The sequence below is a fragment of the Coffea arabica genome, chromosome 2c (assembly GCF_036785885.1).
Source record: "Coffea arabica cultivar ET-39 chromosome 2c, Coffea Arabica ET-39 HiFi, whole genome shotgun sequence".
In the NCBI taxonomy this organism is placed as follows: domain Eukaryota; kingdom Viridiplantae; phylum Streptophyta; class Magnoliopsida; order Gentianales; family Rubiaceae; genus Coffea; species Coffea arabica.
This window is the reverse complement of record NC_092312.1, coordinates 5,867,343-5,888,648: the sequence shown is the minus strand read 5'-3', so window position 1 is coordinate 5,888,648 and position 21,306 is coordinate 5,867,343. Positions and strand designations below refer to the sequence as shown.

Here is a 21,306-nt window from a genome sequence, read left to right as displayed (position 1 = left end):
GAACAGAAACAAGAATTTACGAATTAAAGTCTTTGAAAGGTACCCAAGATCCAAGCAAGCAACCATCCAAACAAACTCAGTACTTATTTTACTAGCAGATTGTTAAAGGCCTGTCGCGAGATTCCAGAAAATGCATGGAGAGGGAGTTAGAAGTGGGGACTGCTGCAGCAGCAGCATTTAGTTAGGACTCGGGGTGTCGTAGAGCAGTAAGGGTGTTGGAAAATAGTGATGGAAATGCGGGCAGGCAAGAAGTGGAGTGAAAATGAGTGAATGCATTTAGTAGTGGAAGACATATTAAATCTTTCCAACAAATTCCTTGTGCGATTGAAGCGTTTCCTTTGTGTCCTCCCGACATAATTTCTCTTTTCCCTTGATCCGGGGGCAGTCTGTCTATCTTTGGAACATACATCTCTGTACTTGTGCTTGCGTAAAAGCACATGGTTTCATGTTATTCCAAAAAAAAAAAAAAAAAAGGGACAGGGGGGGCGTCTATAATATACTATATGTTTCTAGTCCACTAATCTTATCACCCTCGCCCCCATTTGAATTTTGGAGGGGAAGAAAGCTGCGATAAGTATGTTTTCTTGCGGCCTCATATTTGGTCCCACGTCAAAGCTGATAGCAAGTAGCCAAACATTCAAAAAATCACGCTTGCCTAAACTTGCACTCCTAAGTTTAATTAATCGAGTATAAAGAAAGTGTTTCTTTATGCTTAGGATTTGTACCCATTTTTGGCTTTGCGGGAAAAAAAGAGGCTTTGAGACGATAGAGATTAGGTTGTTACTTTTACCGAAGGAATAAAGAAAATGTTCACATGAAACTGGATTGAATGGGAGTGCTATTTTTTAAGGCCACAAGTTATTTACTGAGCTAAATGAAATATTATTAATAGCAAGATTAGATACCAAGTACTGCTGCTGCTGTTTCCTTCTTGTGAAGCAGCCTCGAGCGATGCTAAAAGTTGAAGAACAATCAGTCGGGGAAAGAGATAATTAAGTTCAGAAGGAGCAAACACGCGGAGGGTAGGTTTATTGCAACTTGCCCGGCACTCTGGTGATGTTTTCACCAAAGACTTGCTTTCCATTTCAACGCATAAAAACTGTTCAAATAATTCATCAGCAATCAGTAGGCAAATTCTGTTCTTATTCGCACACCACCCCTGTTCTTGTTTTGATTTGATTAATTTAATAATCTATCCATCCCATCCTTTAACTTTTGACCGTCTTCCTTGTATTCTTTTTGAAAATTTTATATGGTGAACTTTTACTTCTTAATCTCGTTTTGCATGCCATAATAATGCAGAAGAAACGGGTATGTTTGGATTGCTTCATATTTCCCCAATTTTATTTGCTTACATCATCTTTACAATTTTCAATACACCTTTTTATCTTCCCAATATCTTTTTATCTCACATACATCACATCACAAAAAGTGCTACAGTAAAAATATCCCAAATAATCCCAAATAACTTACAATCCAAAACGTTTAGCTGCCAATGCATGCCGATTAGTTTGTTCAATATTATACTCCCTCCCTTCGTTTCACTAAAAGTATCATACTTTTTATTTTAAAATATCTTAAAATATTTGTCGCGTAGAAAAAGTTAAGACATCTTCTAAACTCTCTCTTTTTAATATAACCCTTCTCTCTGATCATATCGTAATAAAACACTACTATTTTTAAAAAGTTGGATTCCAAATAATTGGGACGGAGAGAGTCGTCGGAACATAACTGTTGTATAACATGGGACCAAGACAAGCGTACAGCCGTGGAGGAATTAGGAAAAACAAATCAAGTGTACAAAGACAGGGAGATCATCGACAATCATGGAACATCATTTCTGCAATATAAGATGGAGACACTGCTGCATGGGTAGATGCCGATGGTCACAACCCCCACAAAGCACATAAACCGAAAGCCCCGTAGAACAAACAAAAACGTACTAATATAATAACACATGTCCATACAGTCTTGAAAGCATGTGCTAAGTTAGCTGTCAAGGTTGGAGTGGCGGTGATCAACTTTTGGATTGGATCAGCAAAATTAGCTGTGGCTGCTCTGTCCAACAAATTCAACGCGAGTAGTCTGCCAAATTCTCTTGTCCGGTCCAATGAGAGTATTCATCTGCATACTTTAGGGTTGGTTCGTCCCGTGCTTTTTTTTTTTCTTCAGGTGAAGATTTCTTGAAGCACTTGGTCACCAGGTTTCCCTTAGAAATGAGCAAATGCATCGAACCTGTGGAAGCAGATCGAGTATTCCGGTCAAAAGAAAATTAAATCAAGTTATACTAACTGGTTCAGTTATTTGCTGGATAGATCTTGAAATTTATCCATGTGTGGATCACGTCCTTCGGACCAGATAATATGCCTAAATTCAAAATAATGTAGGAGCAACTGCAGAACAGCCATCCATTTTTGCGTTGATCAAAATTACTGATTACCAATCTTCTGTACATCAGTTTAATTCCTAGCTAGAGCATGTCCCAGCAATCTAGCAAAGCTCTTACGCAACCGGTAATGCAGCATTTTTTTGGAAAATTTTGGTAGAAAAATAACAGTGTATCATTTTTTTTTTGTTTAAGATGTGATGTACGTGAAATATAAAAAATTCATATATTTGGATAAGATTTATTTTTAAAAAATTATTTGACTTAACATTATGCACTTTTTTGTAACCTAATGTTTGTGAGATAAAAAAAAAAAATTTTTAAAAAAAGGTGATTGAAAATTTTGTTAATAATACAAACAAGATATTAACACTTACAAATAATGGCTATCCAAACATCAAGAAGAATACCTCTCGTTTGGATTGCAATTTTCTGAAGTTTTTGTTTAAAAAATGTACTATAGCGATTTGGTACACGTGAAATAAAGAAGGTGATTGAAAAATATTTCGTAGAAAATTTTTGATAAAAAAATGGCTTCCCAAACAAAAAAATTTTGTTTCACGAAGAATGCAATCCAAACTACGTATTTTCTACGACATTTGGGAGAGTTTGCATACAGCGGTATGTAAACGGAGGATGGTGAAATATTTAAGCAAAGTATATGTATGTATATCAATTACTAGTACATCATGCTTCTCACGATCTTAGACGGCACTGCTACCACGTTGAGGAGTGATGACTGCACTAATTCCCGTCTTGCCTGTCCTTTTTTTAAACTTGACCCCCAATTAAAATTCAAACAGATATATGGCTTTGTTTGGATAATTAATTATTTTTTCAAATATATTTACTTACATCATCATTACAATTTTCAATACATTTTTTTATATTTCAGCACATTAATCTAAGAATCAAGTCACAAAATTTGTCTGGAATTGGAGCTCATTTGTATGGTTCTTGGGTTTTATTGATTCATGTGATATTATTTAGTCCTTGAATTTTTTCTTTATTGCGTTATTAGTCCTTAAATTTAATACTTAGTATTAGAATGGCATTTGACATATTTTTGGCCTTTTTTTATATAATTGTGGTCGAACACGTGACTGTCATATGGCTTTTTCAATAATAATTTGGAAAAAAATCGTTAAGGGTACTTAATGTGTTCAAAATTTGAAAGTTCTAATATCAAATTTGTTTTCGTAAAAAATTTAGGGATTAAAACCGCTCATGCGTCAAAATTTAGGTACCAAAACTACATTTTTTGCCTTTTTTAATTCCATTTTGGCCGGACACGTGATTGTCACATGGTTTTTTCCGATAATAATTTGGAAAAAAATCGTCAAGGGTACTTAATGTGTTCAAAATTTGAAAATTCGGATACCAAATTTATTTTCATCCAAAATTTAGGGATTAAAACCGCTCATGCGTCAAAGTTTAGGTACCAAAATTGCAATTTTTTCTTTTGGAATTATCCCTTAAATCTAATGGCTGAGTGTTGGTCTCACGTAAAGCATGTGAGGGTGGGGCCAAACGAGACACTCAAGTTTGAAAACTTCATGTAAGTTACCCATAAAAAGAAGGAAAAAGAAGAGAATAAAAAAGGGGCACCTGGTGGAATAATCTCATGCAAATGTCAACACACATAACAATTCTCATGCAAAAATAATCATTTCATTCATAGGGGGTGCGACTAATTTGCAAGATTCATGGTTCAATTGTAATACTAGTTCCAAGGAGAAGGTCACATCATACAGCCACTCGTGGTCTGTGACACTGTTCTCGTTTCCTTCTTCCTTTTTTTTTTTTCTTTCTCAAATGCATATTTACAAGGTATACCTAATAATTTTGGAAACGAGTCACTAATGTTTACGCGAAAGCTTTTGTTGTGTAAAGAACATTTAATTAAGTGACAAAAGTTTACAAATTTCAAAGTTACGGACGTATATATAAGTATATCTGGATAAGAGTTTATTTGAAATAATTATTATAATATTTTTTATGATGTGATATATATAAAATAAAAAGATAGTTGAGAAGATAAAAATATATTTGCGATGCAAGTAAATAATTTTTATAAAAATAGATGTCTATCTAAATTGCTTCCAACATTACTTATATCATTCGCAATTTTAAATAATAATAAAAAATCTACAAATCAAGGGATAGCAAGAAATACTTCGGAAACGACTTAATCTCATTTTACTCAAGCAAATGCTCAATAAACACCAACCAAAAACAAGTGATTTTGGACTGGTTCATGGTTCGATGACATTAGTGAACACACATCAAATCGCTAAAAAAAAATAAAATCTGATTTGGTTTGTGATTTTTCGCAGAAAAGTTTTGTGTTTTTCGTGAATATATTTTTTGATTATTTTTTATCACACATATATTATATCGTTACAGTATATTTTTATTAAAAAAAAAACTCATCAAAATAACAGTTCAAACGGACTTAAACTCGTGATTTCTTAAATTGACCAATCAATCCAATCAAGGCTAAAATAAGATTGGCATGACCTCATTTTCTTACTTTTTCCCCTTTCTAATCTTTAATAAATACACAAAGACAAGCTTGTACGTATCAAATACAGCCAAGTCTACAATCACTAGGTCCCGTTTGGATTGCATTTTCCGTATTTTTTCATAGAAAAATTACTGTAGCGATTTGATGTATGTGAGAAAAAAAAATAATAGAAAAATATTATCACATCTAGGGATGGCAACGGGGCGGGGTTGGGGCGGGAGACTCCTCCCCCATGCCCCACCCCGCTGCCTACAAGCTCACCCCCGCTCCCGCCCCATTCCCCGTCCCCCTCTCCCTCCTGCCCCGCCCCGCTTTCCCCGCGGGTGCTCCCGTGGGACTAATAAAAATTTGTTATATAATTTTATTATGGTTAAATTTTAGCAAATAATCAAACACTAAAATATCAACATATCATCAAATTATTATTCATTGTAATTTTACAATTGAAACTTATAAAAACAATAAAATAAAAATTATTTGAATACAATCCAACATGATGAAATAAATATAACTAAGGGTCCGTTTGTTTCGGATGAAACAATTTCATCCTAATTTCCCGTGTTTGGTTGCACAAAAGTTACTAAAAACATTTCCAAACTTACTGAAATTGTTTTCCGAAATGCATGTATCACGTATGTAGTATGTTCCAAACTTACTGAAAACATTTTGTAGTATGTTTTTTTTTTTTTTTTTTAGTGTAAACAAGAGGACTTGAACTCAAGACCTATTCCTTACACTCCTTCCCCCGTACCACCCAACCCAACCTAACCCTCCCCCTAGTATATTCAAAATAAAAAAAAAACTCATCATGTTCATCCTATGCTAGTAATTAATTATGTATAATAGGGACATTCTTTTCTAGAGAAACTTTCAGCAGTGAGAGTGCAAGATATATGTCACAATAAGAATTGTACGTGATTGATATTTGACACTAAATGGCCAGCAATTTGTTTATTGCTTAAGGAAATATTTTTTATTCATATATACATTTCTCCAAGATTTTTTAAACTTAAACAATGAGATAAATTTTCTTTTTGCATGGGAAGAAGTATATAGTTATAATGTGTAGAAAGTAAAGATAGAGATAAAAGTGAAAATATTTCAAAAGTTAAACAAACACTAGAAAAATGAAATAAGAAAATATTTTCAATAAACTAACCAAACACCTGAAAATGATGAAGGGAATGATTTTCATGGAAAATTACTTCCACGGAAAATATTTTCCCGAGGAAAACATTTTACTTCCAACCAAACAGACCCTAAAGTAGTCAAGTTTTCATTTTTGGCACAAATACAATCACTAATTCATTATTGTGCTTGTGATTTTTTTAAGAAAAAAATGTTATTGTATTAAGTGTAATTAGGGATTTAGTATAAATGTATTAGTAAATTTAGTATAACCAATTAATAATTTGTATTAGTACACATATATAATTATTAGTATAATTAATAATATCAATTATATTATATATACTAATAGACATTATATAATACATATAACTAATAATATCATTATCATAAGTTTGTAATTAATTAAATTATATATTATATATATAATTATATACATATATATATTTTTTTATATTTTTAAAGCGGGTGGCGGGGCAGGGGTCCACTCCCCCATCCCCCGCCCCGTTTCTAAGCGGTTGGGAAAAAATTTCCCCCGATCCCGTCCCACCCCCCTCCCCATTAGCTCCCCGCGGGACGGGTGCCCGCCCCCACTACCATCCCTAATCACATCTACATCACAGTATAGTGTTTTAGAAATGTCACTATTTCACTACATTAAATTTGTGGTAATAATAAAATTAAATCAAACATGCAACAGATTAACATATTTGAAAATCTGCAAATATACTAGAATTGCATAATTAATTAAAAAAAAACTTTGAAACTTCAATTTATTTTAAAGCGAGACAAATCACCTAAAGATCAATAAACATATTTGCATGTTTTCGATTGTCAGAGTTGAAAGTTTAATTATTTATATGTCTGAAAATCAGCACACTAGTTCTTAGCAAATTCGTCGAGATGACAGCCAGGACGTAGCTTTAGCCGTTGTGGTTAATGCCCAATAAAATTTGCCCGCAAAAAGGAAAATAATCAAATACGGGAGAAACTTTGGACCTCTGCTAATGTACTACTACGACTAATTTGGGCTTCTTAAGTTCTTGATCATGCTTGCTACTTCTATAATTAAAAAAAAAAAAAAAGAGAGAGAGAGAGAGAGGGACGAATTGGGGCCAGAGGGCGTGGGAGACAGCTGAAAGAGAAACGTGACCGTTGAGTTCAAATTCAAAGGAAGAGAAGATGAAACAAAACCATTGCAATCTTCTTTTTCTAAATTCTACTACTTTGGCTTGACTGACGTGCGAGAAAACGACGGTTGAGAGAGGGTAATATTCTTTTGGCGGGAAAATCTAAATATCTTTTGCGGGAAATCCAAGCAAACAAAACATCGACATAAAGCTACACCTACACCACTCACCTCAGCTCCTGACCTCTCCTCTTCTGTCTGATGACAAGTTTGTTGTTTTTGTTTCTTCCCTACCCTGCTCCCCCCTCTTGTAGTCGCTCCCTTTATTGGGAGCAGAGGAATGAGATCGGAGTTCTTAGGCAGATGTGTTTGAACAGTAGATTATTTGAGATTTTGTTTAAAATAATTATTATAATATTTTTTATAATGTGATATATATAATAAAATAAATTATTAAAAAATAAAAAATTCATTGAAAATTATATAATTGTGAATTGTGACGAAGATACTAAAATAATTCAGCAGAAATGCAAAAATAGCACAATGAGGTTACTGTCCTTGATCGCTACTCTCCATTGATACACCCTTAGAAATTTGTAGAAATCACAAGCATTTTCATCTCCATCTATACACCATTAGGAAACAAAGCTCAGAGGCCACTGCCTCTCCCGGAGGGGTGGGGGGTCTGGGGTTCAACCTTTGTCTCCCATCAAATTGTCTGTCCCTCATGGGTAACTCGATTGGTTTCAACAAGTCTCTTTAGAAGCAGGTGTCCAGTGTCTGTAAGGATTCGAATCCTGTGATTATCGTGTTCGGGGGATAGGGCCTCTCCTCTTTGATCGAAGTGAGATTAATCGGGTTCCGTAAGAATTAATCCGAACACCCCCTCCGTCAGAAAAAAAAAAAAATTTATACACCATTAGAAATATTTTACCTAGAGCCCTTTAGAGCTAAAAATGTCACATAGTTGGAGTCGAGAGAGCTGACTAGAGATTTTCCATCTGAGCACAACAATTAATCCCCTGTGACACCTACCAAAGTCTAGTTGCCATCTCTTCGACATTTGGCACATTGGGTGACGTTTGAACTTCACTATCCCCAAACTCTCCGTTCTGCATCTATTTGTGCTCTGTTATTTGTAGTAGTAGTGCCTTTTTCCTGTCGTCGTAAAACGAGGCTTTGTTTGGATTGAGCTTTATTTCTCAAAATTTATTTGCTTACATCATCATTACAATTTTCAATACACCTTTTTACCTTTCCAATTACCTTTTTATCTCACATACATCACATCACAAAAAGTGCTACAGTAAAAATATCTCTAATAATTCACAATCCAAACAGACCCATTTTTAAATTGAAAAATTAGTATTTGTTCCCGCCAATTTGGGTTTTGGGTTAACCTCTGGGCCAAGACTTGGCGCGGATACTCAGATCACGCAAGTCCCGTCCGGCAGTCCCTACCATTAACGTCACATCTCTACTACCTGCAACTTTTTTAGTATTAAATTGAAATCTCCACATTATTTTAGTTCTCCTTATTTATACCATTTGGCGGGAATTTTTATAAGCTTTATTGAAATGGTGGTTTTGCGTCCGGGAGGTGCCGCTGCTGACATTGGCCTTTCGGAGGACAACCGCCGTTAGAAGGACTAGGACGGCAGCTTTTTTGAATACAAAGCGAGGTTGCGACGTCACGCCAACAATTCGTTGATGGGGACAGCCGTTAAAGTTGACGGAGAACTACAGTACTAGTAATACAAGCCTAATAAAGAGATTCTCGATTCTGTGTAGACGATTCGGTACCGTGTATTGAATTTGAAGGCATATCTTTTCAAAAAAATTTGAAGGCATACGGCGCATTAAACTATCACCATAGCTTTCGCTAAGGTCTCGGGTAGGGAGGGTCATGGAAAATATGTGATAGGGTTACTTTAAAATTTTGAACTGGAACGTCAAATTGAATATACAGTTTTCTAAATTTTGACCCCCCAAATAAAAAGAATTTCTTCGAGATTAGCTCTTGCTTATGATTTCTTTGCTATTTAACCATTGTGCCTCGCATGATTTTAGGAAAAGCCAGACGAGTAAATGATATTCTATGATAACTTATATAATGATCTGTTTGTATTGGACTTTTTTGACAAATAATATTATAATAATACATAAATGAAAATAATTTTAAAACGTTTCAAAATTTTCAATACACCTAATTAAAAAAAATCATATTTCCTCTTTCTTCTTTCAACCATCGTCACCATCATTTTTTTTTGTTGTCACGATAAATATAACCTATTCTAATCTAATATAGGATAAATTGAAGGAAGAGCCTAACCTATGGAGAACTCCGTCGAAGGCAACCACTTGAAAGTGGTAGCCATCATAGGCTCTGTTTGGATTGTAAATTATTTGAGATATTTTTACTGTAGCATTTTTTGTGATGTGATGTATGTGAGATAAAAAGATAATTGGAAAGATAAAAAGGTGGGTTGGAAATTGTAATGATGATGTAAGCAAATAAATTTTGACTAATAATTCTCTATCCAAACAAACCCATACACCCCCGTCTGTTGACACCTCCACCTATCACTCTCTTTCCTCTCCTCTCTCATCCCTTTTTCCCTTCCTCCCCATTATCTCTCTTCCTCCCATTCTTCTTCCCCCTTCTACCTCCCTCATCCTTCCTTCCCCTTTGCCCCTTTTTTGTCACGACCTGCGACTAGATCTTGTTGCAAGTTACAACTAGAAAGGAGGGAAGGAGACGTGGGCTATGGGAAAGGGGAGAGAAGAAGAGATGGAGGGTAAGAAGTGGTGGCAATGGTGGTGTGGTGGTGGATGGCAGTGGATGATGGTGGTGGTGAAGTTTTCTGAATTCTTAAAAATATTTCACTAAAATTTTAAATTCTAAAAATATTTCAAAATACATTCTCAGAAATATTCTAAAAAAGACCTCGTCATTTATTATAAATTTTTTTCACATAAATTATTACAATAAAGTATTTGTAAAACATCTCACTCTTACAGACCCGGGAAATTCAAAAGATGCATTCTATTATTATTATATTTTTGTGTCTCCGAGTAGGAATGAAACTAGAAATTTTAGTTTCAAGAGGGAGATACATATGCATATATACCTTGGAATCAACTAATCTTTTGAAATATTTTGGGGGCAAAAAGCTTAACATATTTTTAAAATTTTAAGGAAAAAAATATATGAATATCGAGAACTTGGAGGCGGTGGCCCCTCGCACCCCTCCCTAATGCTATCCTTGTGTCTACGGGATCTGTTTGGATAGAGAGTTATTTGAAATATTATTTAGAATAATTACTATAGAACTTTTTGTGATGTGATGTATACGAGATAAAAAATTGATTGAAAATATAAAAGATGAGTAAAAAAATGCGTTTTTGATATAAGCAAGATGTTATTTTAAAAAATAGAGTATCCAAACAATATGGATCCTTTTGTTATTTAGAAAAATGGATCATTCTGTTTTTCAAATACTATAAACATTTTTAAAAATACTCTGAAGGGTTCTCTAAAAAGTAGTCTAATTTTTTTAATATTTGAAAATATTCCAAATATATATTTTAAAAACTTAACAACTCTTAAATATTTCAAAATATTTTCAAAAAATATTTCAAAATATACTCTAAAAACTATACTACAGTAAATTTTTTAAAAAACACCCTAAAAAACAATTAATCCAAACGGCTAATCCCAAAATCTCGGTATTTGAGAACTTTATTTGGAAAGTATTACTATACTATTTGAGAATTTACTCATATCTGTCATATCTGTTTTCATATAAAAGAACGAAAATTATTTAACAATCTCAGAAAGTTCCTCTTCTTAAACAAACAAACCACATGTTAATAGACAAATTGTCCGACATTAATTTCCAAGGGATTTCAAGCCACTCATCGTTAACTATTTTTGGCATCGTTAATCAGGTGATGTACTATGGTTTCGAAGCCGCGTCTTAGATTCTGTTCATCAACGCGTTTATAGCCCAATCTCAAATTTATGTGCTCTTCTCAACAGCGAGACGGACCGAGCGAGTGTTAAGGCGTAGAGCATTAAACCATAGAAAATGAGCAGGAAAAATGTAGAAGAATGATAAACTGAAACCCGGGGGAAAAAAATGGGTAATTTCTTCACAAGTTTCTAGTATAACGCGATTGTACACAAAGTCCTGGGGGTTAACTGTAACGCATGTATTGTATATTTGTATTGTCATGCTGGATGCCTGTGTGTCAAACAGAGAAGTGAGGTGATTTGTGAAAATGGTCTCCCCGTGAGTCAATTGTGGGGATGTTTGACCATTCCCATCACAAGATGATCCTCGGAGATGTTGGTAATGATGGTGTTCAAGCTTTATCAGGGTCCACAAAGACTGGTAATTACTAGTAGTATTTATGTGGGTACTTACAAACGACTGCTCCATTGCAATTAAAAAACAAAAGTGGGTTCCAACAATCTCCAACTTCACTCGAATCGTATGAAAATTCTTCCTGTAATTTTCAAAAGAATGTTCCCATCACGAGAAAAACAGGCAACTCATTTTAAATGGATAAAGAATGTGAGTCCCATTTAAGGAAAGGAGGTTAAGAGATTAAAATTTTCATTTGCTAATACTCATTTGGTTATACCGAAAAAATAATGCCATTGTTTGAATTGTAATTTTTCACATAAAAAATTTTATATTTTTTATTAACATATTTTTTAAATTATTTTTTACTTCACATATATCAAATCGCTATGTTATATTCTTTTACAAAAAATTTCTAAAACTAACAATCTAAATAGGCCTAGTATTAATTTGACTGGTTGATCTGTATTGTGACGATATTGCTGTTTTTTTCGGCTCGTGAGATATTGATTCACTTGGTTTAGTCTTGGGCGATAATTTCAAAAACCTTCCCCGAAGTTTGTAGTAATATCACTTGGTGCCTTGAATTTTGAAAAGAATCACCCATCTCCCTTATTTTTAAAATTTTGTAACATTTTCAACTCATTTCAAAAAATATATGATTTAAAAACTCATTTGGGGGAAGATGAGACATTTCTATTTTAAAATTGCCCTTTACTTTTCATAACAAACAAAGTTAATCTCTTAATATTATTGAAGAATTATAATATATTAACGAGTTTGAAATACCACTATAGTTTTTTATGCCAACGATTTGGATAGCAAATGAAAATAATTTTAAAAATCATAATAGTCACCAAAAAATTTTTACAATGAAGATAAATAATCTTTGCATGTTGAGAACACCTAAAATAATTTTTAAAATGTTAGTTAATAATTTTATCTTTTTCTTGTTTTCAAGTCATCGATTTGAACAAAAAGTTAACAGTCATTAAATTCATCTAAAAATACTTTGCAATAGGAAAATAACTTTTTTTGTACTTGAAAACATCTCACAAGAGTTTTTAAACATTGTTTTAAATATTTTTTCTAACTTTCAAGCTATTGATCTATACAAATAATTTAAAAAGTTTCAAAAATTAAAAGTTCATAAAACTTTATAAGGTGTTTGCAATTAATTTGAGAAATTTTATAAACTTTATAAATTGCAAACACCTTTTATAATAGTAGTGGATTTTTTTTTGTTTACTTTGAAACACCTTAAACACACTCTCAAAGATCATTTTTATACCTTAAAAGCTATATTGTATCCTAGTAGAATTACAACTTCACACTGTTAGTCTTTATTCTCCTCGTCCAAAAAAAAAAAGATTTGTTTAATAATACATTGGGTTGTTGAAGTTACAAAAAGCAGAGAATAAAAAGATAGATGATTATTTCTCAAAGTTTATGAATGACAAGTGATATCTTCACACATCTCAGTAGAGGTTTTTTGAAATTGTCCCTTAATGTTGGTTTTGTGTATGTGTATATGCACGTATGCATGCATCGTACACTTTTTTAAATACACTCTCTTTTAACATTTGATATTCAAATCGAATTTGGTTTGGTAAGATTTCATTTGGATTTGATTCATCAATTAACCAAACAAAAAAATTGAACAGCATTTTATATTAGACAACTTTCAAGTTTAATAAAAAAGTTTATTCAATTTCGGTTCGACAAAAATAAACAACTCAATTTTAAATAAAATTTTAAACTCATTAAAATAATCAAATAATATTAAACATTAAAGCATTCAATTTGATTAGTCTCATTTACAATCGTATGTATATAACAAAAAACGTGAGTTAGAAATGTTGCGAAATATTTTTTCCAAATAAAAAAAATGCTAATTCTTTTATTTTTGGCATTCTAACGTTGCAAGTCTAGCTCAATTAGCGGTTTTGATGTTTCTTTTTTTAGTTCCCTAAATTTAGGAGCACTCACTCGGTTGGTGGTTCAGCCAAACCCTTCAAAAGATTTCCTCGGGAGGATATTTATCTTTAAGCCGATTGCCGTTTTGGTATGAAAGAGCAACATCTAATTGGTAGAGGACTTGTCACTTGTGCATATGTTCAAGTTCAAACGCGTCAGTCAACAAGAAGAAGCGGTCGCGTACTCCAAATAAATCAGGGGTGACATGAAAACACGACACGAACCTAACACGAAATTAATGGGTTTGGGTTGAGATTTCGGGAATTCGGGTCAGAATCGGGTTGGACCCGATGAACCCGAAAAGAAAACAGGTCAATTTCGGGTCAACCCGTGATGATCTGATATGATCCGTTATGACTCGTTTACGAATTAAAAATAATTTAATAAACATAAAAATAATTTTATCTAACTAAACTAAGTTATTCTTTTTTTCAAAGGCATTAATTACTTAATCCTAAATGAATTTATTTAATTTGTGTGAAGTTGAAATTATTATATTTGGACAAATAATATATTATATTATTTTTTACTTTTATACTGTTTTAATTTATTTTATATTTTGTTTGGGATAAAACACTTTTACGGTGTTTAATTTATTTTAGATTTGGTTTGGAATTATTTATTTAAATTTTTATTATTTGATTATGTAATTAGTTTTGTGAGAAATTGATTTTATTAGAAATTACAATGATAAATTAATAAATTAAAATTAAGTTTCGGGTCATTTCGAGTCGACCCGCCAACCCGTCAACCTGAAATTTTCGGGTTCGGGTCAGCATACCTGACCCGTCACGGGTTGGCGGGTCGGGTTCGAGTCAACAGATTTTCTTGCGGGTTGACCCGAACCCGACCTGCCAACCTGATTTGGACCCAAATTGCCACCCCTAAAATAAATATTCAAATACATTTCTCGGGGCCTTTTATGCATCCGCTGCATGCTTTTACTCTCAATTTAGCATCAATATGTAATTTTGTGGGACATAAACTTTTAAAATTTTTATATGAGCAATCTTTGGCTGTTACAAGAAAAATCATCATACATGAATTCCACCGTATAAAAGAAATAAACCAAAGCAAACCTTCAAACTTTTTAGTGTTAGATGCCGATTTGTGCCAGGTTAATTGATAATACTCTTCCCCGAAAATAACCCAAAAAAAAACAAAAGGGGTTAGCAGCAAATACAGCTTTATGGCAATTTTCGTTCAAATAAAATTTAAACTTGAATAAATATTGAAGAAGGGCAATTAATGCAATTGAAGATATATTGTGACATTTTATGCTAGAGTTTTTGGGAAAGTGCAACAATCAAGTGAAAGATTGAGAAGGGCCGTGGGGCCTCAAAAGGGACAATCACCGCGAAAATGGTTAAAAAGTATTTACCTGAGATGGAGAGGGAAAAATAAAAAAGCAGTTTGGAGAGTTTTCACTGCGGCGGTAAATAAAAAACTAAAAAAAGTAATTGCGGGTGACGTTGGTGCCAGGTGGCACGTGGGTTAGGGAGAAGGACGAATGTCTCCAACCACTAATGCCAGCCACTATTCCTATTAGTTGCATGAATTAAGGAGGGCCCCATTCTCTTTCAAAGCTTTTTCCGTTCCTTCCTTCCTCGGTTACTCTCTTTCTTCGTATGGACAAAACTCGTACTCCTACAATTTTCTTTCTCTGTCCCCCTGCATTTTAACCGTTTCCACTTTGAGCCTGATTTTTTTCAAAAAAATTAATAAATTTGCACCTTGAATATTCATTCGGAAAGAGTCCTAGTTGGACCGGTGAATATGTTTGGATGTGTAATTATTTTGAAAAACAATTATTTGTTTGCTTGCAATTGCATTTTTCAATGAACTTTTTATCTTTCAATTTTTTTTTGAATTCTCCTATAAAAAATGATTGAAAATTATGACATGATACACGAACAATAATACAAACATAAAAAATCTCTGAAATGAAAAAGGTGGGTCATTTTCACTTTATTTTTGAATCATACGTCCTATAGTATAGGAGCTTTCTTTTGTTTTTTCTTTTCATATCTTACGAATATTACATGACAAAATATTCTGAAACTTTTCAAATCTTCTATCAAGACACGCTGAGAGTGTCGGTACCCTTCCAACCCTAAACCCTAAACCAATATTGGTTTGTTTGGATAGTGTATTATTTGAAATATTATTTGGAATAATTACTGTAGCACTTTTTGTGATTTAATGTATGTGAGATAAAAAAGTGATTGGAAATATAAAAAGGTAGGTTGGGAAATATATTTATGATGCAAGCAAAATATTATTTGAGATAATTTGAATATCCAAACACTCTCTATAGTTATATGATTTTTATCCGGCCGACTTGTGCGTGTCTTGATAATAATACCCAATCCCAAAGAATAAATTCAAGTGCCCGGCCAAGTTAGGATGGATATGGAATTTAAGGTGCTGTAGTATATAAAAGATTTTTTTTAAGGGCATAAAGTGAAAAGTAACAAAAGTGGGAAACAAAATAATTGGTATTCGGTATTTTTTTTGGGGGCTAGGGTATTCGGTATGTCTCAAAAAAATAAATGAAATAAACAAGCACACAACCTCCTACAAAATAAAATAAATAGTGGAGTAACACTCAAAAGATACAAAATTCAAAATTATTTGATTTTTGAACCGGGGTTTCTTGAGTTTTGTCTCAAAAATCTTCCCGAAACCCTAATAATAAAAGGCGACCTCACCTCCTTCCCTCTGTCCTCCCCTTCTTCACAACATTCTTCCTTTTCCCCACCTTTGGCTTTCTCTCCGGGTCCCCCCACTCTCTATTTCCTCTTCGTCCGCCTCCATTTCCCAGCATAATCTGTACTCACTACTTGTTCCCCAACTCATTATTATAACTTCTTGAATCAGCAACAATTCCTCACTCCTTTTGCATCATTACCATCCCACGAAGGATAATACTCTCCTTTCTCAACTCTTTATTGTCTCTGTACCTTTTAAAGAGAAAAAAAAGAAGATATGTCTGATAAGCCTGACGAAGCAGAGTTTTGGCTGCCTTCTGAGTTCCTTACGGACGAAGATATCCTCATGGACAACAAAGAAAACCGTGTTAAGTCCGTTGGACTCTGTTTTCCGTCTGAGTTTCCCTACGATTATGGGTCCTCTGTTCTCAGCTCCCCTGTTGAATCTGTTGTTGGCTCCACCGAAACCGAGAGCGACGAGGATGACTTGCTGCTTACTGAGTTAACTCGCCAGTTAGCTCTCCACGAAGCCCACAAAATCACCCCTGCGCAGAAAAATCATGAGGTATTTGTTTATTTTTTTTTCTTTTCCTTCACTTGGGCTTAAAAAGTGATTTAGGTTTGTTCATGTTCTGATTTCTCGGTCCTGTGTTGTATTTTTTCTTTTTTTTTTCTTTTTTTTTAATTTTGGTTTTGCAGAAGGCTTGGGTACTGTCCGGCTCACCTCAATCAACGCTGACCCAGGTAGGGAGTTGGTCTGGTCGGAGCACCATGTCCAGCAACGGAAGCCCAAATGGACCGTCTCAAGTCTCCTCCCCTCCAACTACGCCTCTGGGGGTCAACGACGACGCGTGGGATCTGATTTACCAAGCTGCAGGTCAAGTTGAAAGGCTTAAGATGAACGGTAGCGGAGACGGACCCACCAGAAATCCAGGCCTTCTTGGCCCACCCAGACGCCTCCCCACACCTCCGCCGCCCACAAACTTCTCCCCTTCTACCGTTTACCACAACCAGGTAAGCATTATCATCGCCCGTTTCCAATTTGAGACCTTTTCGTTTTATACCGATTAAAGATTTAGCATTTGATTTAGCTAGAAACTAATTTCTGTTGTTCTTTTCTTGGGGCAGGTGAAGCAAGACGCGGGCGGGATATGGAGCAGGCATGCGAAAAATGGGTGGAGTTACGACTCCCGGGAGGTTTTGCAGAACTTGGGTGGAAGGATTGGTGGTGGGATGGGTTATGGGAATGCAATGGGTGCGGGTGTGGGTCAAGCTCCATGTGGATGGCCTAGTCAGCATCAAAGAAATCGGCAATATGTGGGGGAGTTGGGAATGAAGGTGGGAGGAGGCATTTACTCCGGCTGCGGATATGGGTATGGATTCAGTTATGGATCTGGTGGTGGGGTCAGCTGTGGTGGTGGTGGTGGTTTGAAAAAGGAGCGTTCTGGGACCGGAGTATTTTTGCCTCGCAGATACGATAGCAATTGTGCTAGTAGCTTCAAAGCATCTGATGCTCGGAAGAAGCCGGGTAATTTACACCTCCGAGGCTCTACCTTTTCTGTGCCTGAACTTGCTTGGCTCCAACCATTTTGCGTTAGTTACTTGGCTAGCTGGATTTTCTTTCGTGTTGTTTTTGGATCTTGTCGTTTTGTGTCGCCTTCTACAGTTCACATGGAGGAATTTATTGGCCCGTTAATGCGGATGGGATTAGATTTGGCTAGGAATATGAAACGGTGTGTTTATTTTAATCAGTAAGTATTATGGTAAGTGGCAAATGGAGGAATTAGGCGTCAGTTGGGGGTGGGTGGGGACTAGTGGAGTCTAAATCGGGATGGTCCCAGTGTAACTGTCAAGTCTGATTTAAATGTGTAGCATTTTTTTGAGTTTCAAGCCGAGCTCGCTCTGGATTCTCAGAATAGCCAGTGGGTGGTGCGGGTGCCTAAGTTGGGGGGGGGGTTCATCTCCCAGTTCGTACACAGACCCCTGCAGAGGAGGGAAAATAGCATAGCCATGGGGGAAAAAAGCCGAAGGTTATTTTTTTTTTACACTTTTAAAAAAGTATGTCGTTTTATGACCGGATGTGGGGTGTGATCGAGTTGGATGGATCAGTAATCCTAATAGAATACTTCAATGTTTCTTTTGACTGAAACCCTTCATCAGATCTAAAAGTGATCTGCCTGCTCTGGCACATCGTTGTGTTGCCGACTCGGCCAGCATTCATTAATGCCTCTTCTTTAATCCGCAGATCGTTACCCACTCAATTAAACCTTTGAAAACCTAGTAGTAGTAGTAGTAGTATGTATACAACACCTTTTCCTGGCTTGCTAACTTTTTTATTAATTTGTAACAATTTGTTTTGCACAGGTAGTTGCTGTGCCTGGGTTCCGAACAAGGTGGCGCCGATTTCAAACAAGAACTTGGATGACATAAATGAAATCGTTCAGCCAAAGTCATCATCTCGGAACAGCGCCGGCTTCATGGGAGATTTTGGTACGTATTAATTTATGTTTTAACATCCATCTATAGAGACACGATTAAGTGCATTGGCGGTCGGTGCTAATAATGGGAGTTTCAATGGCTCTGTTTGTTAGATGCATTGATGGCCCGGAGAAATGCGTTGTTGGCCCAACAGAGGCAGAGAAGTCTATGCCCGGAAGGATCGATTAGCCATCATGAAATATGCCTGCCCCAGGAATGGACGTACTGAAATGGATGTGCTTTTTTGTTGCAGCAAATGAGGAAAGTTTTAGAGAGCTTAGGATATTATAATAAAATAGCAGTCAGGAGTAGTAGCGAAGGAGGAAAACATTTGATTCAAGCCGAAAGGAGGAGGAGGAGGAAGAAGAAGAAGAAGAAGTTATGGTTTTAATTTATTTGAAGAATTACCATATATATATATATATGTATTTTAGGTAAAAGAAGATTATATACTAGTAGTAGCTTGGAAAAAATAAGGAATGCGTCTTTTTTTTTTTGTTTTTGTGCTAGTATAGGGAAATTTTACGGTGGAAGAATGAAAGAGGAGGGTGGTTTTTTTGCTTTTGCAATAATGAAAGGGGTAGAAAATGAATGAACGGGCAGTCAGTAGGAAGTAACCTTGGGGTTGGAAAAGTGTTTTTGTCTTTTCGTCCGAGTGTGTATTTGGAGGTTTGCTATCCGTAGAAGTAGCCCCTCTCCCTTCATGTTCTTATATTATACTCTGCTACTCATTCGTGATCTTCTACTAATAAGAAATCATGGCAAGTGTTTCTCTCCTTCCAAACTTTTTGCAGCAAAATTTTGCTCTTCCAACAACAGCTATGGCTTGCAAGTGGTGCGTACGTACTGAGTATAATATATAAATATCGCTGGCTTTGTATGAACCCTGTCTAGTGGTCTACTCAATAGACGTAACTTCTTGTTGAAACCAAAGGATAAATTGCTTTCTTATTCATATGACAGAAAAGAAGGCAAAAAATGCAAATTGTTAACTCATTATTTCAGGTAATATATTACATTACATTATATATAATAATAATAAAGAAAGTCGGAAAGAGATTCAAGACTCTTGATGTAATTAATACTTGCTGGTAAAGCCCATCTTTGCCAGAGTGGTTCAATTTTTTATTAGAAAAAAGACATGAAAAAGGGTGGAGGTCACCATCACTGTATGAGATGGTAACATGAAATTTATTGAAGGGGTAGCTTCGGCGTGAAGGAGAGGGGATCGAACAGAACGAACGAGATGGAGGAAGGTGGCGGAAAAAGGAAATGGAAAAAGACGTGGAGGTTGAATCCGTACTGGGGCCCCCGAATTAAATTGAGTGGGGGCCCATTAAAGCTGTACTGTATCAGACATGAGTCTAGGCTCTGTGTGTGAATTTTGTCTTTTGAAACGGTTTCCAGACCCACTCCCGCTCTTGGAAGTTGAGAGGGTCCTCTGTGTGTGTGGGCGGTTTTTTTTTTTTTTTAATAATTTTTTCCCGGTTCTTTTTTCACATTTCAAAGCGAGTAAAGTGGGAAGTGGGGGGAGTTTTTGGGAGGAGGGGGGGAGGTGGGATTTTCGGTTGTTGTGGTTGTGATCTGGTGCAGCAGTGCTGGGTGCTTTCACCGCTGGCCTCTTTGACTTGGTCAATCCTCGGATTTGTTTATATATCTTCAAATTTTAAATGATTACAACAAAATTCAAATTGCTGTAAGAATTATGCTCGTAACAGTGACAGACCGTTGCGATGATGAACTCAAGTCAAGTAGTAAAAGAGAAGACAAAGGAAGGAGATATTTTTCTTTGTTAATATATGTTGTATTTTTGGAATCCTATATGGACGTGGCGATGCAAATGAGATACATCCGTTGACAAGAAATGTGTTAAGAAAACATATTCAGAAAACCTAAAAATTTTTCTAAGAGATTCGATACAATTTAAACAAGGGTTCATGAACCATCAAATTTGAATTTGCTATGAACATATTTTTTAATTATTCGAATAATTCTTTATTTACTTTTATGCTTTACATACATCGTATTACTTTATTCTCTTCTCCCGAAGGCCCCATTCTCCCAAAGAATTTTTTTTTTTTTTTATTTTATCATTAGCTATTATGAGCTAAAGAACTGAGCTCTTTCGAAGGAATTCCAAATAGAGCTACACACGTGGAAAAGAGTTAATCGTGCTGCTATTTTACAAAAGCAATTTTGTGGGGTCATTCTCTTTTTCCCTTTTTTTTTGTTTTTGAAAAACTGTGGGGGTGGGGGGGGGATTCTTGGATACAAATCAAGCAACAATCGTATTTCACAACCCAATTTCAACTCACTGCTCAAGTCATTTGTTTGGATTGGGATTTTTCTTCGGAAAATTATATCGTTTTCCGTGATCACATTTCCCTATTACATTTTTCCCTCACATACATCAAATCGCTACAGTAATTTTTCCAAGAAAAATCATGAAAAATGCAATCCAAACACAACCAATTAATATTGTTTTGTAATATTACTTATTAAAGCACACCCATAGTTTTAGTAAAAGTCACCAAATTGTCAACACAATTGGCGAAATAATAGAACTTAGAAGGGAGAGAAATTACAAAAAAAAAAAAAAA

General features: G+C 35.2%; 1 protein-coding gene across 1 annotated transcript; it reads left to right on the top strand.

Annotated features, from left to right (window-relative positions):
* The first annotated feature begins 16,274 nt into the window (after positions 1–16,274).
* LOC140034951 (uncharacterized) lies at positions 16,275–19,268 on the top strand. The gene is made up of 5 exons (XM_072073870.1): positions 16,275–16,793; positions 16,928–17,242; positions 17,357–17,756; positions 18,593–18,718; positions 18,820–19,268. Exons 1-5 carry the CDS (start codon positions 16,506–16,508, stop codon positions 18,933–18,935), a joined length of 1,245 nt encoding a protein of 414 aa, XP_071929971.1. The 5' UTR covers positions 16,275–16,505; the 3' UTR covers positions 18,936–19,268.
* Positions 19,269–21,306: the final 2,038 nt, after the last annotated feature.